Source organism: Pelophylax lessonae (assembly GCF_965119305.1).
Source record: "Pelophylax lessonae genome assembly, chromosome: 13".
Lineage (NCBI taxonomy): Eukaryota > Metazoa > Chordata > Amphibia > Anura > Ranidae > Pelophylax > Pelophylax lessonae.
This window is the reverse complement of record NC_138780.1, coordinates 131,377,677-131,401,675: the sequence shown is the minus strand read 5'-3', so window position 1 is coordinate 131,401,675 and position 23,999 is coordinate 131,377,677. Positions and strand designations below refer to the sequence as shown.

The 23,999-nt window shown below is 38.7% G+C and overlaps 1 protein-coding gene across 2 annotated transcripts in view; it reads right to left on the bottom strand.

The window, feature by feature from the left end:
- The window catches only part of PAPLN (papilin, proteoglycan like sulfated glycoprotein), a 169,514-nt gene that overhangs the window by 88,376 nt on the left and 57,139 nt on the right, over window positions 1–23,999 (bottom strand). For both annotated transcript variants that reach the window (XM_082275588.1, XM_082275589.1), the window contains exons 2-4: window positions 15,449–15,655; window positions 10,139–10,200; window positions 5,348–5,463 (exon numbers count right to left, since the gene is read on the bottom strand). In XM_082275588.1, coding sequence (XP_082131714.1) covers window positions 5,348–5,463; window positions 10,139–10,195 — 173 coding nt within the window. In that variant the 5' untranslated portion in view covers window positions 10,196–10,200; window positions 15,449–15,655. The remainder of the gene's footprint in view (window positions 1–5,347; window positions 5,464–10,138; window positions 10,201–15,448; window positions 15,656–23,999) is intronic.

Genomic DNA, 23,999 nt, shown 5'->3' with positions numbered 1-23,999 from the left:
TGGTTTGTTTTGTTTATTTGAGGATAGGGATGGAAGAAGGGAATGAGTGGGATACTCCTCTGGCTCAACTAGGTACAACTGGGAGACTTTGCAGAAAAATGCCTGTTAGCGCTGTCTTGACGCCAGCTGAATGCCGACCAACGCTTGCTGGCGCTTGAAAAATACTGACTTGCTGAACTTGTGCTTAAACTTGACTCTTGACACTCTGTTTAGCTCAAAAGTCCTGTGAACAGCTCCCTCCAGCCCTTCACTGACTGAGGTAGCTCCTTGTAACTGCTTGTGCTGCTGCAACTCTCAACACTGTACACTGCACGCTGTACACTTTAACACTTCAGGGCCCAACCGCTGGCGCTCTCTTTGCACTTCGGGGTCCTCTCACTAGGCACCCCCTCTACACTTCAGGGTCCTCTCACTAGGCACCCCCTCTACATTTCAGGGTCGACTCTGGCACGCCCTTTACCGCTAGCTGGCTCCTGGATCCTGGATCCCTTGGACCTTCACCGGAGTAGTCCCCTCTGCTAGGCAGACCCCCAGGGGCAGTTTGCAGTGCTCACGAACTGAGAATGCTTTCCTGAAACTGGACCCCCTCAGCTCTGCTGGTCCTCGGTACACCAGATCCTCTCTGCAGCTCAGCTCACTCCGTCCCCTCAGGCAAGCCGCCTGGGACACCCGATCCTGCTGACAGGAGGAGAGACAGCCGCACTCTCCCTTCTGAGATTCTGCTTCCCGCCAAAGACGCTGCGTCATGCGCTCCCCTCAAACTTATACCCACTCCCAGAATCCTGTGCAGCAGAATCTGCCTTTCTGGAGTAGATACAGGCCTAGATGTGCCACTGATTGGGTTTCCTCCACTGCCCAATGCGAACCCTCTCATGGAGCCAGTGGGGAGACTCCCCAGTCTCAATAGCCACACATGAGAGACATGACAGTCCAGCTGAAAATCATGGCCCTGCTGTTAGGCAGCCAAGGCCCACTATACTTTGCCTAGCACCCACCTTGTAAGGTGCTACATATACAAGCTGTACACTCACTACTTTACATTGTAGCAAAGTGTAATTTCTTCAGTGTTGTCACATGAAAAGATATAATAAAATATTTTCAGAAATGTGAGGGGTGTACTCACTTTTGTGAGATGCTGTATGTACATATTATCTGAACCTAAATAACATGCAAGACACAGAAAAACTTCCACAGCTCACAAGAATTAGGGCAAGTGCCCTGGATTTAGGACACTATTTAATCTCCAAAGTCTTCTCTACAGCGTAAGTATCCAAGTAGATTGAGTGCTGTAATAAATATTTAATTGTGCTTCCTTGCGGATTGCTTGGGAGATGAACAAATCTACTTACATTGAAGAGCACAGTAGCATAAATTTAGTTCCAGAAATGTATCTCTTTAAAATTAAATATTGCGAAACAGACAAGAGTGCTATAATATATTTATTACACCTCTCATATGAAAACCCTAACCCTATATACAGTACACATATTTGTATGTACTGTATATAGGGTTTTTTCAATTTCATGCTAAAATGAAGACAGTGGGGTTGATTTACTAAAACTGAATAGTGCAATATCTGGGGCAACTCTGCATAGAAACCAATCAACTTCCAGGTTTTATGGTCAAAGCTTATTTGAACAAGCTGAAGTTAGAAGCTCATTGGCTACCATGCACGACTGCACCAGATTTTACACTCTCTAGTTTTAGTAAATCAACTCCAAAATGCAGCCACAATATTGCTAGGGATAGTTAATAATGCTGCTCACTAAAATGTTTCCTTTTGAAGTACTACCTTCACTTTGCAGGGGTGACAAGAAAGCATTGGTGTAGCAAACAGAGATGTAGCAGCTGCAGGGGCATCAATATCCTTACAGTGTCTGTCCAGGCACAAATCAAAATCATGCAATACAAAGTTCAGAAGGATAAATGAATTATAAAATCCCCATATGTGTAGTCTTTTAAATTAGGTTTAAAGTACCAGTTCTCTGTTGATAGTTTAAATACCAGTGCCTTGCCGACAATTCTTTGTCTCTCCGAATAAGATACAGAATGGCTTAGCTTTGTTAGCTTCCTGTCCCACTGTGCTTTACACACACAATGAAAGCTTCCTCCAATGTGCATGCACCATTGTTTTCTGAGGAAGCTCCAATAGTGCCCTTTTGTGATTGGTCTCATAGAGCTTGGGGGTTTGCCACTTCTGGCTTTACATTGGCCTTGCTAATAGTATCCACCCATTTCTCTCAGGGTGGGACACATTATTTGGTGAGTTTGTGGTCATGCAATCAAAAATGAAATAAAAGTATTTAGCCAGCACTTTATAAAACAATAGCATACACTAGTTATAGGCAGTCATTTTGAGTGCCATGGATATGTTTCTTGTATATTTCCTTTTCAAGTACTTTAATAATTACATGATCTACCCTGCCATTTCTGCTGCGACCTTCACTCCCTTTAGTCACCCAGATGTGCCAGGCATGTGTACTCTGTAACCGCTTTATATCTCTGAAGTCAAAGATGAACAGTCAAGCTTCCATGTGGAATGATTTGAGTCAATGAGCACATGCCAGAAGAGTATAACAACTAATAGCATGGTGATTGAAACAGACAAAATCTTAAATAGACATTACAAGCCTATCCTGTAATGAAAGTTTTTACCTTCAGGCTAACAGACAGATATATAACTTGGTTTACAGAGCTTGCAATTAAAAGGGCTAAGCTTTTCGTAAGAACCCTGTTAGAGGAATGTGGCTTCAGGGGATGTTTTAAAGAGGCAGTTTTATCTGGGAGACTGAAAATATTACTGTTACTACTATAATTAGGAATGCCCAATGCTTTAGTTATGAGCCCTTGGGTGTGTAGGTACATGTGGGTGTAATGTTAAAATGGTATAAAAGGATTGTAATGCCACAAGCCTCTCATTTAACATAACATCATGTAGGATTTCAGAAGTACAATGACATCATTGTGTTCTGAAGAAAACATTAGGAAATATGAGGGTTTTTTGAAACAATTCATTAGATTAGTATCCGGACAGATATGCCTATCTAATACATAGATGCTGGTAGAGCCAAAGAAAAATGTACAACTAGATTGTCAAGTGTAGTGTCAGGTTAAAGCGTTATTTAACCCAACAAAAAACTTTAATATATTGCACCTTACCAACAATAGATGTGGTGGGTGCACTTGTTTTCTTTTTCTTTAGGTTTTTCTTCTATTCCATTGCCACACTGCAGCTTCACTGCATGTTTCAGGCTTTTCAGGGTTAAAACAGGCAGTGGCAACATACCACATCTCAACCACGCTATGAAAAGCAATAAAGTGCAGATTATTTTTAAGAGGGTGGAAAGAACTTTTGCAAGTGTGAATGAGTTCTAACTTTACTTTTGCTGGACAGCTTGGCCTGTTAAGGAAATTTAAAAAATACAAGACTAACTGGCTAGATCACCAGGTAGAAAAAAAGAGAAATTCTAACAAAAAAAAAAAGAAAACAAATGCAGCCACATTTAGGAACTGGTATTTTAAATTCTTGTTTTTGGGTGTATTACCACTTTAGGACATAAGCAGGTGTCAATTGGATACATGCTTTCAACAGAAAAAGCAACTTTTCACAAAAAAGGTCATAGGGCCTTTTTTCATAACAATAATGGAGCTATCTGGCATTATGTTCCATTTTAGATAGCAATAATGGAGTAATTATTCTCATAAGAAATATTAAAATATTATATCTATAATCCCTTTTTCTTTGGATGGGGATCAGACGATATTTAAAATAAAGCTGTGACCACAAGGATAATTTTTTTCATACACAAGGCATGCAAGGGCAGCTCTTGCAAAAATGATAGGCAGGATAAAGAAATTCTGTCACAAAAGTAGTACAGGGGTGCCAATATCTTCTTCTGAAAATGCTAGTTCCCTAGCTACATTTGATTCAAGTTCTTTTAAGTCAGACCCAGAACATGCATAATGTAAACAAGTGTTGGCAAAGTTACAGAATTGCTCATCTCTTTACTTTTTTAGGTCAGCCAATTAGACAGTATTGCAGTAGTGGAAATCAGATTGATTACATGCATCCTGGTATAACCCTCAAACATTTCATCATTTTTTTATAGTATAACCATAGTAAACGGAAATCTAAAAAGAGAAAATAGGGCCAGTAAAAACAACATTTTATTCCAATATCCACTTACAGCTGAATAACTTGCAGACTGCATGTAGAGGTGCTGTGGTATAGTGTGTGGTAATCCAAGAAGGTAGACAGGGTGGGCTGGATGGCTGCTAAAGATGTCTTGACCCACTGAAGATGACAACTGGGGCTAATCACATTAGCAAACTCCAAGGCTCTCACCGCCGAGTGACTGAAGATAAAACGGCCCAATAGAGCCTGAAGAAGGGGGCAGGACCTCCGAAACTAGTTGCAGACCGCCCCCTCCCCAGCTTGTGTGCACTGTCTTGTTGCAGCCAGTAGAGGTGTGTGAGAGCCTGTGACGCTGCCGTTCTCCTGCTCTCTCATGCGGCGGGTTTGGACTTGTGTGAGCGGTGGTCACTCTATCGGGCCATTTTATCTTCGGCCATTTGGCGGGGGAGCCTTAGAGTTTGCTAATGCAATTAGCCCCAGTTGTCATCTTCAGTGGGTCCAGAGGAGCATTTGAGCAGAAACATGCTTAAGGTGTCTCTTTACAGAGTTAAACACCTGTAAAGATGCCTAAATGCTAGGTCAATTTTGCACTTGAGTGTTCATTCCAATGGCCAGAATGAATTAATTTTATGGCCAATGGAATGAATGAATGCTCAAACACTTGACGTGCCTGAACGCATTTGCAAAACACACCTTAAGGCACTTTTTTAAGCTTCTTATCTCCTGCCAGGAGTAAAGGCATTTAGAAGAGCTGGGCAAATGCCCAATCTGTATGAGGTCTAACTGTTGCAGTTTACAAGTGTGCTTTTGTTAGCTTGCAACTGAACTGTAAAACCATTAAATGGTTGGTGTCATAGCTGATCACATGTGCAGCATCATGGCAATTACAGATCAAAGGCCAAGAAGGCAGCTTCCTTGGCCGTAAAGGATAGGAGGGTTTAATTCCACTTTAGGATGAAAAAAAGGCAATTGGAGATCTCCCTATTTAAAAAGGAGTCTAAGTGCCAAGCACATAAAATGGTGGCAGTGGTGGGATTCTTTATTTCAGGTCATGAGATCAAGCCAAAGCATCACAATAGTGGCAGTGTGAGATCCATAATTTCAGGTCATGTGATGAAGCCAAAGCACTACACAAACCCGTACATATGTAGCTGGCTAAGGAGTAGCCCATAATTTAAGCAAAAATAAGGTTTTGAAAAGGTAGCTACTTACCTACGAGAGTAACATTGTCGTTCTCTAAAGCTTACACCCCCACCACAGGTTCGGCTACAATCTCCCCAGTCACTCCAATTGTCCCAAAAATCACTTTGCCTTTTCTTCTTGCTTGCCTGCAAAACAATGGGATTAAAACAGCGGTATTGTAGAAATAAAAAGAACAGATGATGCAGGCTTCCCTACATTTCTTTAAAGAATAGAAAATGCTGAATCATAGCCATTTCTCTAAACTATGTTTTGGAACCAGCAGAATTATTAATGTTACCTTATTTATAGTAAAAATAAGGTAACATAGTATCTAAAATAAATAAAGCTGATGTAACAACTATTGATAGTAACACATAATAACTTATGCAAATTGGATTTCTAGGAGGGAAGGGGTTTTAAAGCCCAACTTAACCCTCTTTGTTTATTACTGTAAGCTATCTACCTGTATATACATTAATAACTATGCCACCTTTTATACTTTTTTTTAATCTGCTAAGTGATTCTGCCGGCAGCATGTAGGAGAATCTCACACACAAGAAGCAGCTCAGCTTTCTGATACCCCCTCAAGGAGTAGGAGCACTGTTGATTAGAGCATTGTTCAGTGGGGAGTGTCAGACCATAGGAGAGCTTGTGTGAGATGTGGTCTGACATTCCTATGTGCTGACATAAGATTTTTTTTCTTTAAAGCTTAAAGTGTTAAAGCAAAAAAAAATTTAGAAGGAGGGTAATAATTTCCTACAGGTTTTTGCCATCTGTAAAGATTTCCCATTACATCCTGTCCTGTGCCATGGCCAAACAGGAAGTGATAAAAATCCCTCCACATTTGAGGGATCCCTGGTTGTCACCAAGTGCATTAGATAAAATGTTCCCATTGGAAAATTTCCCCAACTTTTCCTCAGACATTTGTTTTCCATATACACAGACTTTGGAAGGTACTGTTTGGTGTGAATAAACCTTGTGCTGCATGGTATTGTGTTTCTGGTCTATACTGTAGTATAAAGCAACATTGAGCAAGAGCGTAGTGGAGTATGAGAAAAGGAGTTAAAGAAGCCCGCACCTGCATCTGAGCATTGTTCTGTACTGTATACAGACTTTTCTTGACCCTGTTTGAATTATTAATCCTATTCTGCACATGTTTATTAAAGTTCAGATTAAAGTTACCCTCTGTCTGATCATTTGGCCAAATCCTCTACCTGCTACAAGAGCAATTTGGGTATCACTGAGTCCATAGGGTATGACTGTGAATGTCTGTGCATAACAAAAAAAGAAAAACCATGTATCAATCAGAACATTAATCAATGTCCAGACGTGGTGGTCTTAAAGATACAATGATCATATAGCTTTTAGATGACTGACAACCTATCATCAAATATTATGGTTACAGCATCTTTAGAGCAGTGGAGAAACCCTCTTCATTTTATTCCTGAGGGAGTTGGTAAAGTTGGGTTTACCTGGATAAGTTTTATTCATTCGAGATAAGACCAAGGGAATCAGCTTAGAACAACCTTTCTCAACCTTTTTAACAAGGAGGAACCCCTGAAATAACTTTCAGGTATCAAGGAACCCCTGCTAATAGGTATTTTATCTTTACCTCCAGATACAGTGGTGTGAATGGTAAGCTGAGATAGAAGAATAAGTAAAAGAATGTGGCCTACGTAAATATTTGACTCCCAGAACTGATTTATTATTAACAAAATTATTTGCAGTAAGAACAAAATGAATAATAATATTAATAGTCAGAAAAGAAAAGCTTCATAAATTGCAGTATTCCTCACATTGGTGGTTAGTGGAAAAGCACCCCTTACACTGGTGGCCAGTAAAGTGCTACTTTATATTGATTATAACTGAAGAAGGGACCCCTATACTGGTTATTATTTGAAGAACCACCAACTTGGTAGTCATTGGTGGTCATTGTGAGAGGGGCACCACTACACTGATGGTCAGTGGGAGAACACCCTTACATTGGTTGTCAGTGGGAAGAACCCCTAACAGATAGCTAAAGCTTACTGGTGTCAGTGATAACTTATCTGAGAGGCAGAAATTGTTCATCTTTTAAAGAACCCCTAGCAACCTCTGGAGGAATCATAGGGTTCTATGGAACTCTGGTTGAGAAAGGCAGGCTTAGAACATAGATGCACATGCTTGAATGATGTGAGATTGTGCTTCTTTGTAGCTATCTGACAGAACAAAAGATTTTTCCACATCTAGGTTGTGTACACCTAACTGGCTGATATTTTAAATCAGTGGCAATGTTAGATGGTAGTAGTTCCTCACTTTTTTTCTGTAATGGCACAGGAAAATTAACTCTCTTTAGCAAAATTCTAACAGGAATGAATTCAAAAGATGAGAAAGCATACTAACATATACTATAGACTGATATATCTGCATATTTGATAGAGGATAAAACATATTATACGCCAAGCCCAGACAATAAAAACGTAAGCAGCAAGCAGGCACACCCCTAGCGTGTTTCAGTTCAAACACTTGTAGAAATGTTCACATTTTGTCCATAGGCAGAATGATCTCATATCTGGCACAAAATCAGACAGTCAAATGACTTACAGAATTAAGTACACTATTATACTGAGGGATGTAAGAACAGGAGGCTTTTACTAAAGTGACACTGAAAGCATTAAAAACATTTTGGAGTTTTTACAAACATACTATTTTGTAAAACAGAATGCTTTATTGTTCAGAGCAGACTATGGAGTATTAAAATCCCAAAGAACGATTACATACAGTAAAAGTAATGTCCTTAAGTGACTTCATATAGAACATTGCACAACTTATTTGCAAATAAAACTATTAATAATTTAGTGTCTTTCAATATTTTGTTTTTAAAAGCAGTGTTTCTTACATTTACTATATTACATAAATCAGATGTTTGACAATCTTGACTTAACACATAATTTTACAATGCATACCCCCAAAAAGTCTGCTTATTTATTGATAGTAAACTGTGTAGTGATGGGCAAATTTGCTTGGGTCCGACACTTTCAGCAAACTGGAACCTCATCCCTACCTTTAACTTATGCCCCATACACACGTGCAGATTATCTGCAGACTTTTGTCTGCAGACTTACCAAAACCATATAATATGAGGTCAAACCTAAACACTTTCAATTTGTATGCAATCCGGCAGGCCCTTGCACTACATAGAAAAGGTAAGTCTGCAGACAAAAGTCTGCAGATAATCTGCACGTGTGTATGGGGCATTAGACTGCATTGTGTCAGAAGACAAAAAATGCAAATGCACATACTGAGTTGATGTACCAAACATCAATACCTTCTAGGTCTCTCAAAAGGTACACGCAAACCACAAAGCATTACATCAAAATGGTAAAATTATATTCTTAGAATAAAAATAACAACACAAGTGCACAAGGGCCGAACGTTGGGAGACATCAGCCAGTTTGGTAAAAACCGGCCGACATTGTGTATGTCAGCTGGGCTGGCTTCTGTTGAACGAGAATATAATTAAAGAGGACTAAGTCCACAAGAGTTTTGTCAAGGAGGAAAAAAAATGGTTCCTTCTTGACTAAACTCTTGTGGACTTAGTCTTCTTTAATTATATGCTGTGATTAGTCTAGAGGATTGCACTCTCTCCTCTTACTATCTTTGAGTAGTCATGGTTTCATTTCGGTTGAGGGTCACTTGGAATACCCATATTCCAGTGGTGGGATTCAAAAATTTTAGTAACCAGTTCTGACTTTCAAACATGGTATCATTTTTTTTTTTATCTATGGTCAGTTAGGGGTCCGATCTGTCCACCGCAATGTCGCAGTCCCGCTAAAAATCACAGATCGCTGACATTATTAGTAAAAAAAACGAAACCAAAAATTACATAAATCTTTTCCCTAGTTAGTAGACGCGATAACAATCAAAATACGCTTATTAAGTAAGGATACTACGGCACCATCTACCCACCCTGGATGATTGCTGGATTGCCAGGAGGCCCCCCTTTTTTGTGCTGTATCCTTACAGCAGTAAAGTAAGGATGTAGCACACCCGGAAGAATTGCACCTTGATTGTATCACTGCCCACCGTTGGTGTTGAAGTCACCCCCCTGATTGGTTCACCTGAACACCTAGTGGAATACCACTCACAAGACCTCACCTTTTATTGTCACGTTTATGAACTTTTATGGTGTGATTTATACATTGAATATTTATATTTTACTTATGGACCGCTTCATCAGTTTTAGCTTATGATTTATTTATTGTAAATAATTTCATTTATTTCTTGGTGTCACTAAGTCACTACTCACATTATTGGCACTGAAGTCACGGTATTTCTATGACCCTTACATCAATTTGCAAGCACTTTACACCGATATTCTGTTTATTTACGGCACTTGAGTCACATTATATTTATTTATGATCCAGATATTACTTCGCACTATTATCACTTTATAGTTATACTGTATACTCACTGATTGTTATACACTTACTGGATAAGCGCAGCTTCATTATCTTACTGTTTCTTTGCTATTTATTCTGTTTCCTGTTTAGGCTGAACTAGGAGCTGCAGCTTTTCTCCTGTTTTTTGGCTATTTCTTCACTCTTTTGTGAAAGCACAGGGGCCTCTCATATACCTGAGTGATAAACATTATTTATGGGGACCAAAAACCTGGGCATGGAGGTTTACCATGACCACTGCTATGCAGAAAAGTCATTAGGGTCCATAGGAAAGCAAACTTGTCAGTTCAGCAACCCTGTATCAGTTAAATCACAGATAATGTTCAACTTCTACCCAAGAACAATTTATTTATTAACACAAAAGATAATAGCTTGTACTTACTGAGTATGCTGTACCAAGTAATAGAGTTAATGTGACAAACAACAATGGTGCCTTCATTTTACCTAAGAAAGGAATGACATTTTATTAGTTAAAATATTACAAAACCAATTTATGGTGATATGGATGAAAAGAAACCAAAAAAACAAAACGAATGTGTTCACAGAAAGGAGTGTTTTCACAAAGAAATATGGAAACCGCCATTGCTGACATGTTTCTGAGAATGCAGACTTCGAGGTTGTCTACCATATCCTTTCTTCTGTCTTGTCTATCTTGTAGGTCACTGGGGTTGATTTACTAAAGGCAAATTAAGACTGTGCACTCTTTAAGTGCAGCTGCACCCAGAGCTTGTTGAATGTGATAAAGCCATGCTGATTTTCATCATCCAATCATGTGCAAAATGCTGTTTTTGTATTATCCTTGGGTATTCTTTACAAAGTGAAGCTTCACCGTGTTCACTAAGCTCTAGGGAAAATGAGTGTGGTACAACTACACTTCCAAAGTGCACAGTCTATTTGCATTACATTATGCAATACTTTCTTCAAGTTAATGATCAGTGACTAAATAGAAATAGGAATGATAAATGGTCAATGTCAGGATTTTTTGAGTGGAAAATTATCTAAAGTGAGGAAACTACCCTCTCAGACAGTTGTCCCCACTAAAAGATTTCCCCTCTATTCCTGCTCTGACGACAACTCAGTTCCCTCACTTTCAGTCCCAGTGACAGTGGTTGCCAAAACAAACTGAGAGAGTAAACCTCACTAACATGGACATAGAAATAAAAAAATGACAGGTGGTCTAACCCTTTTCCATTCTATCCAAAAGTTTTAAAAACATGAAAGGTAGGGAACCTGTAAGTTATACTTAAGTGACAGTGGCATTTAGAATTTTAAAATTATACAATTTGCTGATGGCCAGCTTCCTTTTGTTTGTATGGATATGGATTTTGTGGGGACCCCATGCAATATTTTTGTGTAAGATCCCCCAAAAATCCCTACCAGACTTGCTGCCTGGCTAGGAAAAAGGGGCAGTTAGCATGCACACCCCACCCTAATCCATACCAGGATATATGTCCTTACCATGGGGAGTGTAGTTTGGCATGTCTCCTTATTGATGGGGGCCAGATATCTGGGGACCCCAGGCTTCCAGATTCCTATAAGCCCCTTTCAGTAGAACTCAGAAGACCCCCACATCCACCAGGCTAGGAATGTAGGGAAGAGACCCCCTGTCCCCATTGGGACAATGTACTTTGCCAGCCCCCAGAAATAATGGCTGCAGTAGTAGCCAAAGGTTCGTGCAGGCAAAGAGGCCAACTCTTTCTGTGAACCCTGCATTGCAGTGAACTCAAACCTCATCCCTACTCACAACTACATACAGTGGACCTGAAAAGTATTCACAGCTCTTCACTTTTTCACATTTTGTTATGTTACAGCCTTATTGCAAAATTGATTAAATTAATTAATTTCCTCAAAATTCTTCAAACAATACCCCATAATGACCATGTGAAGGAAGTTTGTTTGAAATCTTTGCAAATTTATTAAAAATGAAAAACGAAAAAATCACATTTACATAAGTATTCACATAAAACTCAAAGTTGAGCTCAGGTGCATCCTGTTTCCACTGATCATCCTTTAGAGGTTTCTACAACTTGACTGGAGTCCACCTGTGGTAATCTCAGTTGATTGGACATGATTTGGAAAGGCACACACCTGTCTATATAAGGTCCCACTGTTAACATTACATGTCTGAGCACAAACCAAGCCTCGAAGTCCAAGGAATTGTCTGTAGACTTCCAAAGTTTGGATCGAGGCACAGATCTGGGGAAGGGTACAGAAAAATGTTTGCAGAATTAAAGGTCCCAATGAGCACAATGGTCTCCATCATCCATAAATGGAAGAAGTTCCTGAAGCCAGCCGCCTGGCCAAACTGAGTGATCGGGGAGAAGGTCTTTAGTCAGGGAAGTGACCAAGAATCCAATAGTCCAGCGTTTCTCTGTGGAGAGAGGAGAACCTTTCAGAAGAACAACCATCTCTGCAGCATCATGTCTGGAGGAAACCAGGCACCACTCATCACCTGGCCAATACCATCCCTATAGTGAAGCATGGTGGTGGCAACATCATGCTGTGGAGATGTTTTTCAGCGGCAGGAACTGGGAGACTAGTCAGGATTGAGGGAAAGATGAATGCAGCAATGTCAGAGATGTCCTTGATGAAAACCTGCTCCAGAGCACTCAGCACTCTGACCATAAGCACACAGCCAAGATAATAAAGGGGTGGCTACGGGACAACTCTGTGAATGTCCTTGAGTGGCCCAGCCAGAGCCCAGACTTGAACCTGATTGAACATTTCTGGAGAGATCTGAAAATGGCTGTGTACCGACGCCCCCAACTCAACCTGATGTAGCTTGAGAGGTCCTGCAAAGAAGAATGGGAGAAACTGCCCAGAAATAGGTGTGCCAAGCTTGTAACATCATACTCAAAAAGACTTGAGGCTGTATTTGGTGCCAAAGGTACTTCAAGAAAGTATTGAGCAAAGGCTGAAAACTTTTTTTTGTTTTATATCTTTAATAAATTTGCAAAGATTTCAAACAACCTTCTTTCATGTTTTAATTATGGGGTATTGCTTGTAGAATTTTGAGGATTATAATGAATTTAATCCATTTTGCAATAAGGCTGTAACATAACAAAATGAGTAAAAAGTAAAGCGCTGTGAATACATTCCGGATGCACTGTATGCAATATTGCTTTGAAGTTTTCTGTTTTATGTGACTAACTTGTCATTTTGTCATGTTTAGAGTATCACACTGATAATATTTTGTATATTCAGAAAATCAGGTATGTGATTATATCAAAAAGTTTACAACAATTCACAGATTATGTACAGTGGTGCTTTAATTCTAAACTTGTTGGCTGGAAATGTGACCATTTTTTTTGTAAAATAAAAAGCCTCCTAGAAGGTACACATGCTACTCATAGCTGGTCAGAAAAAAATGAAAAAGAATATAGACTAATTTCTTTGTTCTAATTTTATAGGTTTGCCCCACTCCGTGTAACAAGGGAAGCAGCTCATTGTTCATGGGACATAGGGATATTGTTCATGGGACAGCAAAAATATATCACTTTTTAAACCTTGGTAATTGGGTCTTACAAAATAGGTAAGATACACGCTCATGATGAAAGACAGTTTGGCCAACTGGCAAAAATGCACATCTAAAGGGTAACTCTACTTTCGTGGGGAGAAAAAAAAGCAAATAAAAAAATATAATATAGCGTATAGAATTGTGACAAGTCATATTGTAATTAAATGTTATTAAAAATGACATTTCCTTTTTAATCTGCAGCTGCTGTAATTTTCTAAAAATGCAATTCAATGTGGCTTCCTGGAGTGGTTCATGTTCAAAGAATGTGTACTGACCACACCCCAGAAACGTAATTTCCTGCGTGCGTGATTGGCTCACCAATTTTCCCAGAAGTCTGCCTAAGATAAAAGTCAGATTTCAGGCATCGAATAAGACAAACAAACACAAGGGCGCAATGGCCTAGTGCAATATCCTTTAAAAGATTTATTTAAATAAAAGGTGGCTCTCAGGAAGAGGCTAAGCCTCGCAATGCGTAAGCCTTTACAGCTTCAAGGGAAGGTACACCATTGGATCTCAATGCTGACGATTACCATGTTTGATATGCTTTTATCAAGAACTCGTTTGAGAGTATTTTTACACCTTTTACATCTTTTATTTAAATAAATCTTTTAAAGGATAATGCACTAGGCCGGGGCGCCCTTGTGTTTGTTTGTCATTTTCAGTGGTCCCAGACTACCCTTGTCTTGTAAGGGGCTGCAAGGCAGAAGCTATCAAGTGTTGCCATGTCGATAGTTCTCAACAGCTGCAAGACTGTAGCTAGGTGGATAGAGGATTGCACCACTCAGAGCGCTTTGCACCAACGTTTTGTTTGTTGCTACTAGATTTCAGGCATCCCCTGGAATAAAAATGTAATTTTTGGTGAGAAAACTAGTATTGGATACTCCCAATAGGAACAAAGGGTCTAAAGGGATGCAAGCCCAGCAGATTTCCTCATTAGTGCTCTGCAGCTGCACAACTGATTGATAATTATGAAACCACCCCATTATACCCACTCAGCACAGAGGAACAAACAGTGATTTCTTCAGAATAATAAAAGGTAGGCATCTGCAACAAAGGTTGTTATAATCCTTGTAATGTACATAGATCACCCAGAGGGGAATGTTTTTTTCTCAACAACAGTGTAGTTACGCTTTAAAGGAAAAAAACAACAACATTAAACTACTGTAAAACATTTTAAGATTTCAATAACTGTTAGCACATTTTCCTAATTAAAGTAGCTAAACATGGTTATATAAGCATTTTAACTAGAATGGCCACAGGAAAGGTCCAACAATAATAGCTTAAGGGGGTTTCCATCCACTACTTGTCGGGAGCTGGGAAAGATGGGCATCTTTTAGTTTAAAATATATAGTGAAAGCACACCCCCTACCATGCCACCACCACCACACATTACATTCTCATTGCAAAATCTCCTTTAAATCTATCAACAAGTATGTAGTGCAATAATGTGTCTGAGTAGATAGATTAGGAATGTCCCCATAGTACATAGTTTTGGTAGATCTAAAGTTGATTGTACAAAATATTTCCAGTCAGATTGTAGGTGTATGGTGACCTTTAGGCTCCGTTCACATGTAGGCATTTTGGGGCGTTTTTCTGCTCTAGGATCAGCACTCAAAACGCCCAACAAGACAAATCCTATTCATTTCAATGGCCCCTGTTCACATCTGAGCGTTTTGACGCCGTGAGCAAAACGCCAAACGCTCAAAAAAGTACATGAGCTTCTTTTTGGGCAGACTACAGGCGTTTTCCATTGGTCTCTATTCAATCTAAAAACGCCTGCACAAAAAACGCCTGTAAAAACGCCTGTAAAACGCCTGAAAAAACGCCCATAAAAACGCCTGTAATAGCAACGCCAAGATGTGAATGTAGCCTTAGAGGCTTTAAGAACAGGCAGATGTTTTTTCAGTGGGGAACTAAAAGCAGAAATCTGTTCATGGGAAATTCATGGCCTGATAACATATCTGAAATTTGAGCAGATGTGATACACCAGATACATCCTGTGTATACATTTCAGTGATAAATGGTGCGAATTTCTAAACACAGGGTTATGGAGTGTATTAAACAGAAGTGGAAATATATTATTGGCCAACACAGGTTTTAAGAAGCTCGGAACAGTATTACTGTATTACTGTTCCCAGGAGGAGAAACAGATCTGACATGTATATACAGGCCTACCTGTTCTTCCCAAACGTTTGCTTTTGGCTCTGTGTATGTGCCAACAAGCAGAATAGCAGGTCGTTTCATGCCAAGCTTTGAGCAAAGATCCAGTCTCACAGGCCTGCCAGCTTCAGGAATATTACTGTTTAGTCTCTGTCTATTTTACACTGTCATATGGAAAGGCCAATAAATAGGAGTCCCAGATGTCTGTTCAGTTGATAGAGCCTGAGGGAAAAAAATAAAGAAAATTGGTGATGTTCATTTAAAACAATCTTCTGCTACATGTAAACTAGTTAATATGTAGTCTGCGAAAAATAAGCACTCTAATATGTACTATATATCAGGAGATGATTATATGTAGCAGAACATTATTTTGGCAACTTACACAACAATGACTTCTGATTGAATACTTTCACCTTAAACTCTGCTAACATTGGCATTTGTAAGGTATTAAAGAGGTTGTAAACCCAATTTAGTTTTTTTTTTTTTTTTCACCCTGAAAGAGAAACACGTAATGAGCTAGTATGCATCGCATATTAGCTCATTATGAAATACTTACCTTAGAACGAGCCTCCGCCGTGCCGCCCGCTTACCTCTATGACGGGCGACGGTCACCAGCGGCCATTCCTTCAGAACACATGCGCCAGTGACGTCACTGGCTGCATGTAAGGTAAATATCTCCTAAACGGTACAGGTTTATGAGATATTTACAGTACCTATAGGTAGCCTTGTCATAGGCTTACCTATAGGTACAACTTGCAGAGGAGGGTTTACTACCTCTTTAAACAGTCTACTGAAACTGTGCACATAATATTTATAAGCATGTTAAAAAGAATGAAAAAGGCTGACAACTGTAGAGGTAATTATTAAAAAAGTGTCATTTTCTACAGCAGTTTTTGCCATACAGTATAAAAATGAAGCCAGTCCCATCAATGGTATAGCAGCATAGGCTGTACAACCTACAAAATGGGTGAACCTCTCCATGACTTCTGCTGACATAGTTACATAGTTAGTCAGGTTGAAAAAAGACACAAGTCCATCTAGTTCAACCAATCAGGCAGGCCCATACACTGTATAGAAGATTGTAATTCGTAAAATCCCACACGCACTGTATAAATGAGCTGCAAGCATAAAGTGAATATTTCAGTGTAAAATAAAAACACGTGAACATGTAAAAAAATATGCTGAACTGAAAAGAAATGAATACCTCTATTGTTACATAGTTACTACGCTGATACCCCCCTCTAGGGAAGCAATACAGAAGGGACCATATTTCACTTAGCAACCTTGTTTGTTTTGAACAGCAGTTCAAAATTCCCATTTACTATATAGTAATACCACACACATATATATATATATATATATATATTTATATATATAGATATATATATACACACACACAGTATATGCGCTATATATACACAAAAATATTGGGATGCCTGCCTTTACACGCACATGAACTTTAATGGCATCCCAGTCTTACTCCATAGGGTTCAATATTGAGTTTACCCACCCTATACAGCTATAACAGCTTCAACTTTTCTGGGAAAGGCTGTCCACAAGGTTTAGGAGTATGGCTATGGGAATGTTTGGCCATTCTTCCAGAAGCGCATTTATGAGATCAGGCACTGATGTTGGACAGGAAGGCCTGGTTTGCAGTCTCCGCTCTAATTCATCCCAAAGGTGTTCTATCGGGTTTAGCTCAGGACTCTGTGCAAGCCAGTCAAGTTCCTCCATCTCAAAGTCGCTCATCAATGTCTTTATGGACCTTGCTTTGTGCAGCGGTGTGCAGTCATGTTGGAACAGGAAGGGGCCATCCCCAAACTGTTCCCACAAAGTTGGGAGCATGAGATTGCCCAAAATGTTTGGTATGCTGAAGCCTTAAGAGTTCCCTTCACTGGAACTAAGGGCCAAGCCCAACCCCACACTATAATCCCCCATCCACTAAATGATTTGGACCAGTGCACAAAGCAAGGTTCAAAAAGACATGGATGAGTGTGTTCAGAGTGGAGGAACTTGCCCAGTTTAGCTCTCAATAGCCCCATGTCTAAAGCCATCCTAAAAACAACTTTTCACCAAAATGTATTTATTTTTTTTTAAAAGTTTTCAATAACATACAACAGGGTTACAACCAATGTCAAATTTAAATTGTTGTAATTGCTTTCAGAACCAGTCACCTATCACTAAACAGGACTTCTTTTCTATGTAACCTCCATGTCTTGTCCTAAACTTATAAAATCAATACAAGCTTATCATTATCTCCCAAAACTTTGACTTGGCCTATCTTCCTCAGTGTCTAAAGAACTTCCTTATTTTGCGTAATGTGAAATATTTACATCTTCAACACACATCTTCAACACAGGCTCTCATGGGACCTGGTAGTCAGGTTCTCAATGTATAACACTACTTTACTCTGCCTCTGCAACCTGACGTCACATTACATATGCAGTACATTGGAACTTTAATCAGCAGGAGACTGAATTAATCACCCCACTGGGCCTGAAAACTTGTTTTATCTTAAAATTCAAATACCATACCCCACTGACCACTGCAAATTGTTTTTTTGCTGAAGACTGCACAAATTGTATTCTGCATTCAATATCTCAATCTTCTCAAGCAATTTACAGAATACCAGATGATCCTGGGACGTGATCTCAATTTTCCCATGAATTGATCTTACGATACCTTATGTGGACATTTTAATAAAAAAAACTCACTGACCTACACAAACTTGAACACAAGATGACTGACCTGAACTACTTGACATCTAGTTTTCTACCATCCCACTGAGAAAGACTACCTATGTCTACTCAGACAATACCTTTGGTCTAAATAACTTAATCTTTGACTCTCATAAGTATACTCTCATAGGAGTGCTTACTGGATGTGCCACCCAGAATCAGTGACAACTCCAACTGGTCTGACTGCTTTACAGTCGTCTGCATTTCCAATACCCCTAAACTTCCTATTTGACTTTTAAACAACAATCTTCTTCAAGACCCAACCCGTGACTCTGTAATCTCTAAAGCCATCAAAGACTTTCACAAGCAGCATTCCTCTGATCCCACTTTCCTCCCATGAAATGGGAGGACTTAAATGCATTTGGCTGGGAAATTCTTATCTCACATCGGGCACAATTACAAAAGATGCACTCTGGTCAGGTCCCTGCTTTATTACTACACAAAACAGAGGACTTGGATCCATGACAAAGAAGATCTAATTCTAACCTTCTAAAAAAAATTTGACCCAAACACTCTCTCTGTGTTTATGACCTTATCATAAAATTCACATATGAATACAGTAATAAATGCAGTTCCCGATTAGCATGCCTGCTACACCCACGCTAGCAACAACATAACATCCTAACTTTAAAATCCACCTCTAGAGGCCTCATTTTTTAGATCATACATATCTAAAAAAATGGCTTCTGCTTCACCTTCAGGAAAAAGGAACTTTGGATCTTTTTGGCCTCAAATTAAACACATCACAAGACGAAATTCAATCCTGTTTGCTCTCAAATATGTAGCATTTGGTTTCTCCACAGACAATTAGGGAGCTTTTACAAAACCCTATCCCAGTATACATTATTATATTGGGTGCTTGCTTACTACCTTTGAGACACTTTACTCTCAATCCCATGCCCCACTACACACAATTTTCTTACTATATCAATTAATGTTAAGCCACAAGACACATACACCTTGATTTTTCAACTCCAGTTGGAAAAGGGCTGCCATGTACCTATATTCATAGAAGATTGGCAAAAAAGCACACTTTCTCATATTCGATCTCTTGTAAAGCTCAAGAATGAAATAATACAATCCTCACCAGATGGTACAACTGCCCTTCAAGACTCCATAAGCCTTTTCCATCTTTTCCTGACACTTGTTGGCACTGCATTAGAGAATCTGGCACTTACATTCATATGTGATAGTGGACCTTTTATTAAACCATTCTGGAACAAAATCTTTATCAGTCACACTGAGCGTTATTTTACTTACATTTACAACTCCCTAAAACTCAGATTACTTTTTATAATTCCTGGCACAGTACTATCAATAAAAAAGAGGCTCTGAGTTTTATAACAGCCCGATAAGTTTTTCCAAAACATTGGAAATCACAGACTGTCCTGGCATCTCCCTAGATGAGTGAGTTAAAAAAAAAGTCAATGATAAGATATAAAAAACTTTTTAAGCTATCCTTTTAGGGCCTCCTGGATCTTAAATACTCCTTCAAATTCAAGCCCATTTCTACAACTAACCACTTTATTTATGATGACTGTAAAGTTGCAGTACTAACCCCCTTTCCACCAAACCTTCAATACTACCCCCCGCCCTGGCCACACACCCAAACAAATATTTTTTCTGCCTTTCTCCTCCCCATCATACATTTCCCTTTATTTTCTGTTCTCGCATGCTTCTCTAGCTATCTCTGATCTTTCTACTATAACCATACTAATAACATTCATGTAAAGAGAAAAAGGACACAACACATGATACATTCTCTGCCAATTTAGTTCTTGTCCCAACTTGAGACATATGACATATGGTGGTGTTGAGACATATGACTTAATTTCTGTATTTCCTTATATGCTTGACTACATGTGACAATGTTCTGTTTTCGCCAGCTAAATCCTTCCTAATAAAATCTGACTGAAAAAGGAAAAAAGTGAGAGAGAGTTCTGCTTGCAGTTAAGCTGGTCATAGATAGGTAGAATTTTCAATGAATATTCTTAGGAAAAGTATGGTCTAAGAAAGTTTGTTCATATTTCTAGTCAATAGTGGATCAAATTAACGTTTGTTTTTGTAAGGTTAATTTGACCCACTATTGACTAGAAAAATGAACAAACTTTTTAGACCATGAAATTTGAGATGAGAAAATTTGAAGGAGCAGGATAGAAAAAATTCATTTCTAAATGTGTATGTGTTTTCTTTTTTCAGTAAAATCCATTCATTCCAAAATCAAATGTTAAAGGGAAATATAATCTTTTGACCAACGTTCAAATGTACTGAGAATTTTCATTTGAATTTTCCAAAGACTTTTCCTAAGAATTTTCATTTTAAATTGTCTCCATCAATTTCCAGTTTAAGGAAGAAGATTGACATTAACTAATTATGGGGACTCCTTTAAGCGTTTTAAAGTGCACTGTAATCACAGATAATCCCCTACAAATGTTTTCATTTTCTGTCTTTGAGAAAGAGCCAAACTACAAGATAAGTCTGAAAAACACCCCAATTGGAAGCACACTGTTGTTCTATCTCTGTTGATACAGGATATGACATATTTATTACAGAAAGATTACATACTAGTTTCTCTTTCTTTATGGTCAAGTAAAATAACTTGGAACTATGACAAATCTATTCCCCAAGCTGTTTATATTCAACTGAGCAAACATCAAAGCTGCACACAGAATCATTTAACATGGAATGTCTATAGAAACATACCTGAATCACTTTTAGTAAATTGAAAGGTTTTTATATTACAGAGACATTAAAACAAAGCTGTAGCCTCCCATTATAAAAATATGCACTGTGGCACTTAATCAAAAGTGCATCTGCACTGACGGGGAACAATAATGCTGTGCTGCTCCTGAAAATGTTTTAGGGATGTGGCCTTTAGCATTGTCACTACTGATTCACATGTCTGTAAGTTGCAAATCAGCACTTGACCTCACCTTATCTTACCCATTGCTTCCTGGATTGACAACAGTGCCTCTTTTGCTAGAACCCTCCTACTGTGAGCTACAGTGCCTAGGAGGGGAGATCACGTGAGACACAAACGAAGAAGGATTTGACTCAGTCAGGGAAGGTAAGCAAAGCTATTTTTATGAGGCTTGTGCATGACACAGTAACTGGATTTGGTACTTGTTTAGACTGCCATACAGGAGCCTTTAGATGCAGTTTATGGTAGAAGTACTTTTTGATAATTCTATTTTTTAGCTGGATCTAATGGTGATTATTATATGTGTGATATCAGCCCTTACTCTTTACCCTAAATCCTAACCCAACATTTCTACCCCTAACGGCCATCTCTTTCTATTTCCATTATATATGAAGAATGAAGGCATCACAGCTGTTTTTTAAAGATTCAATTATTTAAAAGAATATACATATGAAATACTGTAGCCTATCAGTCCTTATATGTGTTTTTTTTTTTGATGGATAAATGTTATATTTCTATATTAATATGGCTCACCAATACAGATATAAGAATGTCATTATGAAATGACCAATTTACCAAACCCCTTCAGAAATGTGTTCTATCTTCTTTAAAAGGTAATACTACTTTTCCAAGAGTTACAATTGTTTAATACTGTCCATTAGTCCTTTATAAACTACAGCCAAAACATGGAATAGTTAACCCCATACCAGGGCTGCTTTATGGATGTGCCTGGTTTGCTCATCGTGCCAAGCCAGAAATGGGGGACTCCTTGGCGAAAGGCATCTATAGCTAAGTATTCTTGTTATTATTACAATACTATTACATTTGTTATCTTTATCTGTAATTGTAATTATTTTATCAAATGTTTATTATCTGCAAGTGTTTGTTTGATCTATTTTTGCACCCCCAAAAACATAAACAATCACGTAATCATGATAAAACAGTTTTCATATCTTTTAAGCATTTTTCCTTTAATTTTATCATCGTTCCAGTAACACACTTCCTGTCCTAGGATGATAAAGTTAACCCACTATTTGTATCTATGGAGGTACAGCAATGCAGCATTGACACCCTAGAACAAGATGTATGTTAGGAATACAGTATATTTATCCCCTTCTCCAAAACCCAAACTTGGAATTTGAGTCTCATATGTAACAACTAGCCCATAGTACAGAGGTGGTGTCACTCTCTTTGTAAATGTGTTGCCCCACCAGAATCCACTCAATATATAAATATATATATTTTTTTGGTAGATTGGCCATTTAAATTCTATTTACTAATTTTATGGGACAGGGCAATTTACGCCCTCTGAAACACCAAAGAACATCTTTAAACCCAGTCTTCAAAAAGTGTCAGGAAAATAAATCTCCTTCCAAAGTAATGGTAATACTAAATGTAATGATTATACTAATGGTCTGAACATGGTCACAAACAGAAGTTAGTTTTACAAGATAAACTACAAACAAGTGGTACAAAAGCAAATGCTATTTGTTCTGCATGCGTACTATTACAAATGCAACATGAAAAACAGAAAAGATGCCTGTCTATGCAATTAATGTTCATGAGCAACACATAAGTAAATGACACGTTTTAAAGATATACAGTATGTACAACATAGGCAAAGGCATAGCAATGGCTCTATGGTCTGTAGTTAAAAATACTCCCCCCATGCATTAAACATTTTTTACTAAAATTTGGTGATCTTGAGTAGTGCAGACAGACAGAAGTCAAACAGATCCTGCTGATCAGGCACAGAAATGTCCAGCAGTGTAGTTAAGCACTTCTCATTGTGGCAGGTGTGCACTGCATTTTGAATTGCAGGGCTGAAAAAAAACAGCAAGTGGTGAAGGCTAAAAACGGATCAGGAAGGAGTTACTGAGGACCATCAATATACAAGGCTATCTTTGCTGGTCATGAATGGGAATCATGGCTTGGGATGGTCTTTAATCTGAACCATTTATCACCCTGCCTCAACATTTCTTGGGCTAATACTGAGTATACTGCCCCTACCTTTTGGCATATCTTCTATATCTTAGCAAAGAGGATTTAAAACAGTGGTTGGATAAGCGCTCTCCTAGGGCAATTAAGTGGACTAAAGAATGAATGAGCTCCCCTACTATTGTTCCTTGCTTCCGTTTTGAAAATAAAACAAACTTATATAGTTGTATATGGTCCATTAATGTCATAACAGTATTGTGGGATCACGCCACCCGACTCAGGAATTATTCAAAATACTACGGATACTTACAGCCGCCACCATAACCATAGATCATGTTATAGGGACTTGGTATTCCATCCTGCCAATACTATCTTAGCACGCAGCGAGAAATATCAGTATTGCTCGGTCTCTTTGGCCCTGACGAAGCCTGATGCGAAACACGTTGGCTCATTGGGACCCTCAAACCGAATGTCATCAGAGACTTCTTGCGTCAACATCAGCTTGAAGCATGTATTTCTCCCGCTATAGGGAATATATTTCTGTGCTGCGTTTTTTAGTCTGTTGGTGAATATATGGAAGACCTTTTTCTTTTGACCCTCATCTATACACATATTTTATACATGTATCAATAAACTGATTTATTTTTAGATGTTTGTATCCTGGTCTCCCTTCTCCTAATTGGCCTCACAAACCCCTACTTTCTCTGTGTCCTTGGTTTTGTTAAAAAATTATTATTACAGCCCCCAAATCTCTGAATCTAGGATTGACAGTGAAAAATGAATGAAGAATCCTTCGTACTATTCTGGAATGTGAGAATGGGTTACTGTAAAAATCTACCTGGGGGCTTAAGGCTGATTATTACAATGTGCCATGGCAAAAGACAACATGAAACCTATATGCAGACAAAATATCTATAAATAACTATAAATCACCGATCAGGAGTGTCTTAACACACTTCTGGACCTTAAG